The sequence below is a fragment of the Globicephala melas genome, chromosome 6 (assembly GCF_963455315.2).
Source record: "Globicephala melas chromosome 6, mGloMel1.2, whole genome shotgun sequence".
In the NCBI taxonomy this organism is placed as follows: domain Eukaryota; kingdom Metazoa; phylum Chordata; class Mammalia; order Artiodactyla; family Delphinidae; genus Globicephala; species Globicephala melas.
Genome location: NC_083319.1, coordinates 14,363,326 through 14,376,652, shown reverse-complemented (window position 1 = coordinate 14,376,652; position 13,327 = coordinate 14,363,326). Strand labels below are relative to the sequence as shown.

At 47.9% G+C, this 13,327-nt stretch overlaps 1 protein-coding gene across 3 annotated transcripts in view; it reads right to left on the bottom strand.

The window, feature by feature from the left end:
* The window catches only part of CDK5RAP2 (CDK5 regulatory subunit associated protein 2), a 181,933-nt gene extending 169,364 nt beyond the window's left edge, over positions 1-12,569 (bottom strand). For all 3 annotated transcript variants that reach the window (XM_030858863.3, XM_060300553.1, XM_060300554.2), the window contains exons 1-2: positions 12,457-12,569; positions 2,963-3,030 (exon numbers count right to left, since the gene is read on the bottom strand). In XM_030858863.3, coding sequence (XP_030714723.2) covers positions 2,963-3,030; positions 12,457-12,515 — 127 coding nt within the window. In that variant the 5' untranslated portion in view covers positions 12,516-12,569. The remainder of the gene's footprint in view (positions 1-2,962; positions 3,031-12,456) is intronic.
* Between the last annotated feature and the right edge of the window lie 758 nt (positions 12,570-13,327).

Sequence of the window (13,327 nt, the reverse complement as noted above, 5' to 3'; positions counted from 1 at the left end):
ACACAGGAAAACGTCACGGTATGCAGACTGCCCAGCATCCCCATTAGGGAAGAAAAATAAAAATGACTAGCTTCCACGATATATTGTCTTGTGACTTGAGTCTACAGAAAGCTCTAGCCACTGTATTTCAAATATTTACGAACTACTTGAACTAGCCCCAATGTAACAATGTAAATGTCAGAAGATGAATCCGAAGAATACATGGGGCAAACAAAGAGAACTGCCCCGCTATGTACATCCTTACTGCTTGGCATAAAATTATTTTGCTGAACAGGATATCATCTTCACGTGTCAGCAATTAAAACAAACCATGTCTGACTGACTTGACAGCAGGGGTTGGCAAACTTTTTCTTAAAATGCCAGACAATAAACATTTTAGGCTTTGCAGGCCATACACAAAGCCTCAAATCCGTCACAACCACTCAACACAAAAATAGCCATGGACAGTTCAAAAACAAAGAAGCTGTGATCCAATAAAAGTTTATTTTCAAAAGCAGGCAGTGGGTCAGAAACTGGCAAATCCTGCTTCAGAGTGATTCAAGACTTTGCCAGTACCCAAATCTTTCCGCAGCTTCTTTAATTCAACAAACATGTATTACGCCCCTCCTCGGCGCCAAGCACCACGCGAGGTGCTGGGGAAGCAACGGTGAGAGAGACACTGATCCTGCACCCAAGAGGATCCCGATCCCGTGGGCAAGACAGAGATGTAAGCAAACTGCTCCACGCTGCACAAGTGCGCGGCGCTTTCCAGGTGTTGAGGAAATGCGTGAGTGAACGAATGCATTCGCTCTTCCCACAAGAACGCACTGAGGGCCTACTCTCTGCTTGGCACCATTCTAGAAACAAAACAAACAGAAGGAGCTGACAGTCTAGAAAGAGGAGACAGACAATAAACAAAACAATAGGTAGTTACAGAGTATGTTCAAAGGTGATAAATGCTACGGAGAAAAATACAGTGGGCGAGGATAGGAAATACCAACAGCAAGGGTGGGGTGAGGACTTGCAGTTTCGAATAAGGTGGTTAAATTCAGGAACGGCTCACTGCGGAGGTGACCTCTGGGCAAACCTGGAGAAGGCACAGGGGAAAGGCCTGGGGTGGGAGATGCCCAGTGGATCTGAGGACCAGCCACGAGGCCGATGGACGCGAGAGCAATAAAGGGGCCTATGTGGGTGAGCCAGGTGGGTGAGCCAGGTGCTGGCGGACGGGCTGGGTATGGCCTCACTGGCTCCTCTCAGGACGCCGAGGATTCTGAGCTCAGGAGCAGCGTTATGGGACCTGGGTTTCCACAGGCTCCCTCTGCCTGCCTCGCGGAGAACAGATTAAAAGGCGCTTTGAGAGAAACAAGGAGACCAGTTAGGAGAACACTGGGAGAATCCAGGCCAGAGGTCCTGATGGCTTAGACCAGGGAGGGAGGGTGAGAAGGGGTCTGATTCTGGGTACTTGTTAAGTAGCCAACGGGAACAGATGAAACGAAATGCAGTGAAATACATACGGTTCAGAGAGGAAAGCACACCTAAGGCAGCCTAGGGAGAGCCAAGGAGGCGGTGGGCTTGAGCTGAGTCATAAAGACTCAGGCAGGCAGCAGGTAGATGAGGACAAAGGCCCAGAGGAGGGAGCGGGCGTGGCGCTCGGCGCTCAGCATTCAGCGGACAAGCGCGGCTCAGGAGCGGGGCGGTGGGGGACTGTGCAGAGCCCCGTGCGCTAGACCGGGGGCACACGGGTTGCCTTCCTGTTTCTCAGACGGGCTGTGCTCTGTCACCTGTGTCTGTGTCCCCACCTAGGTCCCACTCATTCTTCAAGTCTTGGCTCCAGTTCAGCTTCTTGGGAAACTCCGGCCCACCCCCCCTCCTTCATCTGAGGGTAAATCTCCTTCTCATCCCCTCTCCCCGCTCCTTTCACTTCTTCGCTCGTTACGTGTGATCTGTCCTGATCCTTCTTTAGCTGTCTGCCCTCTAGGCTTGATAGGAACCATGATCGGAATCCCAGCACTGAGCCCAGAGCCTGGCGTGAAGCAGATGTATAACACGGGCTGAACTGAGGAGGAGGCCTATGAGTTTTCTGCTCCTAACTGCCTGGGCAGGAAAAAGAGAAACCAAACTGCGGGATTGTATGTTTGAAGTAAAAGTTAATAGGTTCTAAAGGAAACCTGAGGGTGGCCTGTAAGTTACAAGAGTCTCCAGCAATAAACCTTGTGAAACTTACATCATTGTCTGCTCTAAAACCTTCTTCCTTTTGCACATAATCTCATCATTCTGGGGGGGGGGGGAACAAGTCACAATATCTCTAAGATATTTCAACGTGGCAAATTATTAGCACTTCCCACAGATACTTAGGATAGCATCCACTTTTTTCGGAAACAAAAATTATGAAGAACGCTTAGCAAAACCCAAACTGCAAAACAGAAAGTCTCCTCATGGTCCAGCTTCAACACAGCAGACTGCCTATTTCCTCAGCGCTGTCTCCTGTGGTCTAACCAACTATTTGTCTCCAAAGGGCAGGCCCGTGTAGGAATGCTGGGCCTCAGCGGGCAACTGGAATCCACCAGCCTGCCAGGAAGGCCTCTGCACACTGAAGTTTGGACAGCAGCCCTCAGGGGCCTCCAGCCACTCGGCAGCAGGGACCAACAGATCCTCCGAACCTGACCGAGTCACCGATTCAACGTCCAGCCTCCACTGGTCATTCAGTTCAGCAAACACTGGCTGAACCCCTATAAGCGTGGTAGCAAGAAATGAAACTCATGAAATATGGCCCAAAGGACATCAATTCCTCTAGTCCAGTGTTTATGAAAGGACTAAGTAGCAGGTCAATATGTATACAAAATACTGTGTACCTCCTGGGAGCACCAAGCCATGCCAGGCTAGCTCTGGGCCCTGGAACCATCAAAGCTCAGGCCCAGGCTCAAGGCCTGAAGGCCCTCGTGGCCTCGCGTCTACTTCCCTTGTTCTTACTTTGTGTACTTACCACCATTTCCCAAACCAGCAATGGGGCTGATGCCATCCAGGTCATCTGGTAAATTGGGAACAAGGCCACTAGGAGAGAACACGTGTGATAAAAGAAGAGTCAGTGTTTGAACAGCAGAGACTATCAGACGGACTGTCCGTCATCAGGTCACAGCCAGCCAGCTACCTGTGAGGCATGCAGTGCAGAGGTTAAGAACTCAGGCTTTGGGGCAGAGGTCTGGCTCTAACACTTAACAAGTGAGTAAGGTCAATCATTCATTCACACGTCAAGGGTTCTGTGGGCCACAGATGGGCTAGGTGCAGAGGCACCATGCCAAATATAAGCTACTGATGTCCCTGAGTCTTACTTTGTTAATTCGTTACATGGGGATACCACCCTCTACCTGTAAAGATTAAATGAGTTAATGTATCAATATATAAACACTCAGCACACAGTAAGTGCTCGCTAAATGGCATCTAGCGTTGTTTTTGTCATTACTATTATTATCATTATTAATATGCCTATCACAACCAAAAACTAAGCTTCCAAGAATCAGGCACCAATTAGGATGCTTTAAGAATATCAAATAAAAATGCAAAACTCACTGATTCAAGAAGTTTTACTGGTTGAATTATAAAAACAGGTTCAGTGAGGATCTGGAGACACTGACAGAAAACTAAACCATAACAGGAGGTGTGGTTCAACACGAAACACACCTCCCTGGATTCTGTTCTAGGCTCTGCCACATACCTCTCCCAGCCTCGCTTCCTTCGTCTGCAAAAGGAGAACAGCAGCTACTTGATAGAGCAACTGGCAATTAACTGAGACAACAAGTGTCCGGCAAGTACCTGGCGTATTGTGAGTATTCCATAAATGGGAGCAAAACACCCCGTCACCTTGAAACATACAATGCTCTATAACTGACAAAAGATTTACCATCATGAGGACTACCCAATCCCCTGAGGGTCTATGCATTTCTCAAAGGAAGGTGCTAAAGCCCAGATAATTTCAGCAGCCTCCTCAGTCTCACGGCAGTTAAGCAGAGAACCAAGGCCAGAATCCGAGCCCTTTATGTCTAACCCCCAATAATGCTTCCCCGTCCCAAGCTGTAAACTAAGAGTTGATGGACGTGCAGCTTGACTTCTTGGCAGTTTGCTCTTTCCATTCTGTTCCTAGGACAATTTTGCCTGATAACCAAACTCTGGTGTTGGAATGAACCTTCAAGATCAGAACCAAGCCAAAAACTGGATGTCGTAAAATTCCAACATCAAGAAAATGATTACATTAAAAGTGTCTGCTATGAGGATAACTGGGAAAAAAAAAAAACCTAAGTAGAATACACCTTCAATTATTGAAAAACAAAATACATGTACACTAAAGACACCTCAAATCCTTCTTGGAAACTAGGTGGGCTTTAAATATATATAACAAGACAACCGAAATATTAAAAATCATAATTTGCAGGGAAATGAGAGATATTTTCCTCCTTTTTAATTTTACAATTCTAAATTTCCTCCAATAAGTATCACGAGAAGGACAAACTCCATTTTCTAAACTGAATTGTAAAAATTAAAATCAAGTTCGATCACCACACTTTGCAGATGGTGGCCCAGTGGCCCAAGATCACAAACCAGGTTACTGGTCAAGCTTAGCCCACAGTCTGGTCTCTACATTCCCAAGTTTGGGGTTCTCTCCACCATGGCCATTAATTTACTACTATTGGAGGAAACGGCCCATCAGTTACTCAAGCCAAGGTCAATCACCGTTGTAGACCACATGGCAGGCAAAGCCAGAGAATTTGGTCTTAGGCAAATTTCCAACAGGCAACCAGCGAAGTCTGAAAAATGACATTTGACACCGCAACTGAGAAGAAACCACTATTTAATGCAGCAATTCCGGCCTGGTTCCTGCCAAATTTCCGTTTGGACTTTACCTGCCCACTTTTTAAATGCCATGAACCTGTCATGCGCAGTCTCAGTCAGTTCCAGCCACACCTCCACCTTTAAGAATTCACCTTTTTGTATCCCATTCTGATCATTCACTCTAGGCCTGAGAACTAAAGTTGGGGCTTCATGGGGCCCCACCTGTAGTCAAAACTAGGCAAGCAAAGGAAAAGGGCTTAGACATGATTTTGTCATGGTATGGATGGGGGAGACTAAGGCCCAGAAACGGAAGGAACATATTTGCTCAAAATCACAAGCGGGGGCTTCCCTGGTGGTGCAGTGGTTGAAAGTCCACCTGCCGATGCAGGGGACACAGGTTCGTGCCCCGGTCCAGGAAGATCCCACATGCCACGGAGCGGCTGGGCCCGTGAGCCATGGCCGCTGAGCCTGCGCATCCGGAGCCTGTGCTCCGCAACGGGAGAGGCCACAACAGTGAGAGGCCCGCGCACCGGCGGGGGGGCGGGGAATCACAAGCGGTTGGTAGTAAAGCTGAGACCAAAATCCCGGTGTCTCTGTGTCCTTGACACTCGCTAACCAGCGTCCGGGCTGCCCAAAGCTCCTACTCAATGGGGCACATAGTCAGGGCCAGTTTCCTCGCATGCAAAACACAGCCTAAGCGTAACCACTACCCTGCAGGGGCACCGCGCTGAACAGACCCCACGCTCAGCGACAAGCAGCCTCCCGTCTACTACTCACCACAGCCCTTCAGTGGTAGGTGGTAGTTTTTAGATGTTGCCATTTTTTTTAATGAGGAAAAGGGAGGCCCAGGAAAGTTAATAAGCTGAAAGACCAAGCTGGCCTGACTTCAAAGCCCGTGCTCTTAGCCTCTACACCAGCCTGGCCCCCGCCAGCACCTTCCTCAAGGGGCTGTGGCGAGGTCCCCATGAATCGAGGCAGGGCCTTCCAGAGTCTGCACAGCGCACGGCCGTGTGGCTGCTTCCTGTCCACTATGTGTCGGGTAAATGAACGAACGCTCACCTGCGCTTCACCAACCACTTCATCCTCCTAGCTCGCTCCACCGCCACCCAAAAGGGGCGATCTCCTGAGCCTGTACATGGCAGCCAACAACTGTCCATCCACGCAAGGTCCAACAAGGATGGAACGTTTCACGGACAAAGTGCTATGAGAGCCATGGACGGACTGGACATCACATTCAGAAAACAACTATACCAAGTACAGTCTTGTCTGTCTTTCAACAACTTGTTTTTCATTCTATGTCATGTATTCTTAATGAGAGAAAAATATATATAAATACAAAATAGACAAGTTTCAAGTTCTCCTTGACTACTCACTCCCATCTTGGTCTCCTCCTAAGAGGTAACCACTCTTGTCAGCAAGACATTCCAAACCTTTCCCTATGTATGTAATCGTATATGCAGCATCTTTTCTTCACTAATGTGTCCTAAAGATGTTTTCATGACAGTACAGATCTACCTCAGTGTTTTTAACTCCTACAAAGCAATGTACAGCAGTGTCTGCAAATTTTATTGACCCCAACCCATAGAAGGAAATATATTACCCTTCATTCTTGAAATTCTTTCTATTCTGTTCTACTCAATTTTTTTTTTTAATTCTGGTTGCAACCTACTACATTCAGTTTCATGAGTTGCCAATGGGTCACAGTCTGAAAGACACCTGAGAAAAGATGTGTATTTACCAGGTCTCCTGATGGTAGTTCAATGTTTCTAAATTGTTCCTTTTACAAACAATGCTGGATCTCCTTACACAGGTCTCATTGTGCACATGTGTGAGGATTTCTCTAGTCAGATAGATAGCAAGAAGTGGAATTGCTGGATCTAAACACATTCACATTTTTTTAATGGGCAAAGGATTTGAAAATATACAAAAGGCTAATAAGCACATGAAAAAATGTTCAACATCATTAGTCATTAGGGAAATGCAAATCAATACCACAATGAGATACCCTGTCACATCCCCAAGCATAGCTATAAGCAAAGACAAACAATAACAAGTGTTGACATGGCAATGGAGAAATAAGAACCCTCATATACTGCTGGTGAGTGTGTCAGGTGGTGCAGCCACCTTGGAAGAGAGTTGGGCAGTTCCTCAGAATGTTAAACATACAGAGTTACCATATGACCCAGCAACCCTACTGCCAGAGAAACAAAAATTTATGTCCACACAAAAACTTGTACCCAAATAAGTGTTTATAGCAACATTATTCATAACAGCCAAAAAAGCAGAAACAACCCAAATGTCATCAACCAATGAATGAATAAACAAAATAAGGCATCAATACCTGTATATAATGGAATACTATTCAGGCACAGAAAGGAATGAAATACTAATACATGCTACAACATGGATGAACCTCACTAAAGACCACATATAGTAAAATCCCATTTATATGAAATGTCCGGAATAGGCAAATCTATAGACAAAAAGTAGATAGTGCTTGCCTAGGGCTGGGGGGAGGGGAAGGAGGAGAAATGTGGAATGTTATAGACTAAATGTTTGTGGCCCCCCAGAATTCATATGATGAAACCCTACCCACCCCCCCAAGTGATGGTATTAGGAGGTGGGCCTTTGGGAGATAGTTAAGTCTAGACGAGGTAATGAGGGTGGAATCCTTGGGAATGGGATTAGTGCCCTTAAGGGTTCCCAGAGCTCTTGCTTCCTCTCTCTGCTCTCCACCATGTGAGGATACAATGAGACGTACCAATAGGTAGTCTGCAACCCGGAAGAGGGTCCTCACTAGAACCTGACCATGCTGGCACCCTGATCCTGGACTTCCAGTCTCTGGAACTGTGAGAAATAAACTTCTGTTGTCTACAAGTCACCCAGTCTATAGTTTTTTTGTTACAGCAGCCCAAGCTAAGACAGGGAGCGAATGTTAATGGGCACAGGGTTTTTTTTTTGGATGATGAAAATGTTCTAAAATTAAGATTATGGTGATGACTGCACAACTCTGTAAATATACTAAAAAAAAAAACATTGAATAGTATATTGCAAATGGGTGAAATTTACGGCATATAAATTAGATTTATATCTGTTAAAAAAGCTGTTAAAAAAAAAAACCACAAGGCACATTTTTAACGCCACACTGTGTTCCACGAAGACTGTATCAGTTGACACTCTGTTGTGCACTTTTTCACACAGTGATTACAAAGCAGCATTTTACTACTAAATATGGAGCCTATATTCATGGTATTTATCTTTTTAAACGGAGACTGAACAAAATTGATTCATTCAACAAATATTTGTTGAGCCTCTACCATGTGCCAGACACAGTTCTAGGGCAGATACAGTGGGGAAGAAGCCAGACGTGCTGCCTGCACTCACTGAGCTAACACTGACGACGGAGAACACCTCCTCAAACTCACAGCCTAGGGGTACCTCTGGTCCAAGGTCGGCCTTGGATTAAGCTTTCAAGCCTTCACCAGAAATTTCATTCCACCATCCTCTTTCTCAACCTCCTTCTACGAAATCCATAAAGGCACTCTTTGCCCAAGAAAGTACAAACTGTGTACAAAGCTATAAGAAACATGTATTTTTGGTCTGCCCCTAACGGGGCAGCACGCACTTAATGGCCATGTACTTGAGGAACCCATAGATGTACAAGCCTGGGCCAGGCCTTAGGAAGCTCACAGGGAGAGGCAGAATCCTGGGCATGAAAACAAACGGGTGAACCCAGGGGTGTGGGCACAGAGGACTTTGTCCAGGAAACAGTACAACATGGTAACGGTGAAACAAAAACAGCCAACATTTCATGTACTCCCCAGTCGGTGCTAGGTACTTAATACATACAATCTTGCTTCATCCACAAAGTCACCCAACAAAACAGATTTTATCACTGAAGAGAAACTGAGGATTAGGAGGGTGAAGCGAATTACTCAAGCAGCACAGCTAGTGACTGGCTGAGGCAGGATGCAGACGCAGACATCCTGCCTACAAAGTGCAGGTTCTTTCGACACCATCAGGCAGGCCCTAATGCAGGGCCTTAGCTCAGGTGAGGCTCCAGGGGCCGAAGCTCTTGGGGCACCCACAGGTGATCAGGTTTGGAGAGAATAACACACACTGACCTAATTCAACAGAAGTCCAAGGACAAACTGGACTCTGGTCTAGTCTCTAAAACTGGGGCTTGGATGTTAGCGAGCAGAAGAGGACTCATGTTAGCATAAAAAGAGATTTTACTGCAGGGATTTTTCTCATCCACTGTGACCACCTGACAGAGAAGCTGACTCTCTCAGGACGTTTCCGCTACTCTTTGAGGGCCAGTTCAAGCACCAGCAGCTCCAAAAAATCCTCCCAGAATCCCCTCAGAATTGGTTCAGAGAACTGGCTGGAAGGCGAGACATGGTACTGATAGCCAGGCTTTGGAGTCTGTAGGCCTGGATTTAAATCCTGGCTCGATCATGTACTTTTTGTGGGACCCCACACCGTTCATTTCACCTCTCTGAACCCCAGTGTCCTCACCTGTAAAAGGGGGATAAAACTGTCACCCCACTAGATCATTGTTTATTCAGTGATTTAACAAATGGTTACTGAGCCCCTACTATGAGCCAGATACCACATTAGGAAGTCGGGTTACAAAGATGATCAACATGCAGCCCCTGCTCTCACATAGGTCAGAGTCTGATCTGGGAGACAGACAAGTTAACAGTCATACCTGCTGTGGCCAGTACAGGAGCCACCAGCCACCTGGACCTACTGAGCACCTGAAATGTGGCTCATTCAAGTTGAGAAGGGCTGTAAGTGTAAAACACATACTGGACTTCAAAGACTTAGTAAGATCAAAAAGAAGATAAAATATCTCATTAATAATTTTTTTCACAAGTTAGAATGATAATATATGGAAATACTGGGTTAAATAAAACATTATTAACATTAATTTCACCAGTCTCTTTTTACTTTTTTAATGCGATTATTAGAAAGTTTTAAATTGCATACGTGGCTCAAATTATATGCTGACTGGACCACACTAGTTAATCAAATTCAGTGAAGTCATGGGACTTCCCTGACATCCCAGTGGTTAAGACTCTGAGCTTCCAGTGCAGGAGGTGTGGGTTCGATACCTGGTCGGGGAACTAAGATCCTGCATGCGGCGTAGTGGGGCCAAAAAAAAACAAAAAAATTCAGTGAGGTCAATGAGGGCTGTGAACAGGTCAGTGACGGGGGGACTAGAGGAGAACAGAGGGCCCAGGTGGGGATAGGGGGATATCAGTGAAGACTTCCTGGCAGTACCATCTAAACTGAGACCTGAAAAATAATAAGGCAAGGGGGGGGGCAATCCAGGCCGCAGGGACAGCGAGTACACAGGCCCAGCTGTAAGAAAGAACAAGGCAGATCATTCATAACAGTCTGGCAGCCAGCAAGAGTGACGGGCTTGGGGAGGAGACGGGGAAGGAAGAGGGAGCACAGGAGGTTAGTGAGGTAGATGCGCCAGAGTATAAAGAGCTCAGAAGCCATGTTAAAGAACTTCATCTTGAGGGCAGAGAGGAGCCAGGGAGGGTATGAAGCAGGTGGGTAAGAGATTAGTTACCAGGAATGTATGCAGCACCAGGATCACCAGCAAAGGCAGGGAGAGGAGGGAAAGGAGAATATCTGATGCTCTGTTGAGCTGCTACTCTGGGTCAGACATTAGGCTAAACCCTTTTAGACGCACCCATGTTACAGATAATGAAAACTGAGGCTCACAGAGGGTGACTTGCCCAAGGTCACAAGATTCTTAAGTGGAAGAAATGGGATTGAAACCCAGTTAGGTCTAGGTCCCAAAACCCAAGTGCTTGGCCAACTGGTGCTGAGATGTGAAAAGCTGTCTGAGAGAATAATAATGGACTTTACCTTAACGGCAATGAAAAGCATTAAACATGTAAAGCAGCAGACTGAGACAATCAGATTTATATTTTAAAAAGAGCTTTGAAGCTGTAGTATAAAAGGCTATCAGAGGGCTTCCCTGGTGGCGCAGTGGTTGAGAGTCCGCCTGCCGATGCAGGGGACGCGGGTTCGTGCCCCGGTCCGGGAAGATCCCACATACCGCGGAGCAGCTGGGCCCGTGAGCCATGGCCGCTGAGCCTGCACGTCCGGAGCCTGTGCTCCGCGGCGGGAGAGGCCACAGCAGTGAGAGGCCCGTGTACCGCAAAAAAAAAAAAAAAAAAAAAAAAAAAAGGCTATCAGAGGTGTGAAGGAAACCACGACAATCCAGATGAGAGGTCATACTGCAATATACTGGGGCAGTGGCAGAAAGATGAAGAGAAAGGGACATGATGCAGGAGCTGCAAAGGGCCTTGCTCTGTGCCTGATAACTAGTAGGTCCTCAATAAACAGAGTCACCATTTGTCCAAGGTTTGCCCAAGACACAGGACCTGTTTATGCCTGCTGCTCAGGCATAAATTAACTGTGCCCATTTTACTCTTAAAACCGTCCAGATTTGCACAACAAATAACATGTCACCGTTTCAGTTAGGATCTGTTGACTAAAAGAAGCAGCCTGTCCCTAGCAGAGCTGGATAAACACTGCAGATTCTCAGTTAGGGATCACCTCTGAGACCTTCTACCCTCTCCCCAACCAGGAGCCCAGGACAACCAAAGGGCCCCAACCCTGCAGCAGTGCAGGGCTCTGTCAGGCCTTCCTACCAGGAGAGACCCCTGCCGCACCAGCAATGTGGACTCCAACTGCCTCTTGGGACAGGTGCGTGGGGAGGCCACTCTCAGACATTATTCCCCAATTTGTATTACTGTTGATGATGATAATGATGATAATGACAACACCGAATCTCTTTTTTCATCTTTTGACCCCGCCCCGTGGCATGTGGAATCTTAGCTCTCCCACCAAGGATCAAACCCGCACCCCCTGCATTGGTGTCGTCGAGTCTTAACCACTGGGCCGCCAGGAAAGTCCTCCGAATCATTTTTTAAGCACTGATTATATGGCAGGCACTACTCCTGCCAAGCAAATTGCTGGGTGGGCATCTTCTCTTTTGATCCTCAGCCCAACTCTGTTGGGTGGATATTACTGCCAGCCTCCTTTTACAGATGGGAAAGTAGATTAAACCATTTTATCAAGGTCATACAGCTAGTTAGTTTAAAGGGCTGGATTTGAATCCAGTTCTGTTCAACTCCAGCCAAGGTTCCTAACCGGTGCACTCCATAGCCCGAGTTTTGGTGGCCACTATGTGACCCCATAAGCAAAGCCTGGACAGACCAAGTGCACTCCCCATAATGAAAGCAAATCCCCAAACCAGCATGAACCATCAAGTACCCTCAAGGTCCCCGGCCCTCAACTAGCCCCCACTAACTGCACACTCCAAGAGGTCCCCATCTCCCACCCTTTCAGAGAACCCTTTACCTGTCCCTCACCGCCTCTTCAAAGTATGTCCCGAAATGCTAGAGGCGGGCGTGGGGCAGGTCGGGACCGCCCAACAACCTACACTCAGTATCAGTGGGCGGGTCGCCAAAAAGATTTCCCCCCCCAAGAAACCCATCCCACATACTGACCACGTCCAGAACCCTCAAACACCCAAAGAGCAAACCCCAAGTCTCGGATGGAGCAAACCCCAATCAGCGGGAACCCCGGCCTGGTTACCGCGAACCCCCGAAGGCCAGGCCGCACCTGCAGCCGCTGCGTATCCCGGGGAGGGTGACGTCCTCTTCCAACACCGAGTCCATCATGGACACAGAGGAGGTGGCGGCGTTGGTATCTGGCGGCGTCGCCACTGGTTTCCCTCCCCCCCTCCTGCCCCCCGTCGCGACCCGCCCGGCTCCCGAGGTCCCCGCCCCCTCCAACCCAGGTCTCGTTGGGACTCCGGCGGCGCCGCTGGAATTCAAACCGCAGCCGCTGCCATCTTTCCCGGCGCTTCTTCCTACGGAAACGAGGCGGGGTCACCGAGGAGCGCGCTGTGAAGCCGAGGCCGGGCCGGGCAGCGCGGGCGGGCGCCATCTTAACTAATGGCAGGGGGCGGGGGGGGGGGTTTGCACTTGCGCCAGCAAGACTTAAGGAAAGAGAGGCAGGATGCCATTTTTAGTGAGGGCACTCGGGCCGAGGCCAGGGCAGCTGCCATCTTTGTTGAGGGCTGAATCGGCCTTGGGCCGTTAATTTAAGCGGGAGATGGGAATCCAGCACGTCTTGGCACCCGCAGAGTACCTAACCAGGTTTGTACTTTTCTAGAATAATGACTCCGAACCTTAGGGTCTGGGCATCCCAAAATCTTCCACCTTGAGTTGAAACTCAGATAATCCGGTGCTGCCTCGCTTTAGAAAAATCCTACCTACAGAATCCTGACTCAAGCAGTAATTTGCACACTTAGTTTGAAACGAAGAAGCTCATCCCTATGAGCCTAGTGGTCAGGGACTCTCCCTCTCCAATCTCTCACCTGGTGAGCCTTTATTACCGTTAGGGCTCAAATGCACCTGAGATCAGTAAACTGAGCCCAAGAGAGAGGAAAGCCTCACCGAAGGTCATGTACCATAAGTCGGTCAACTGG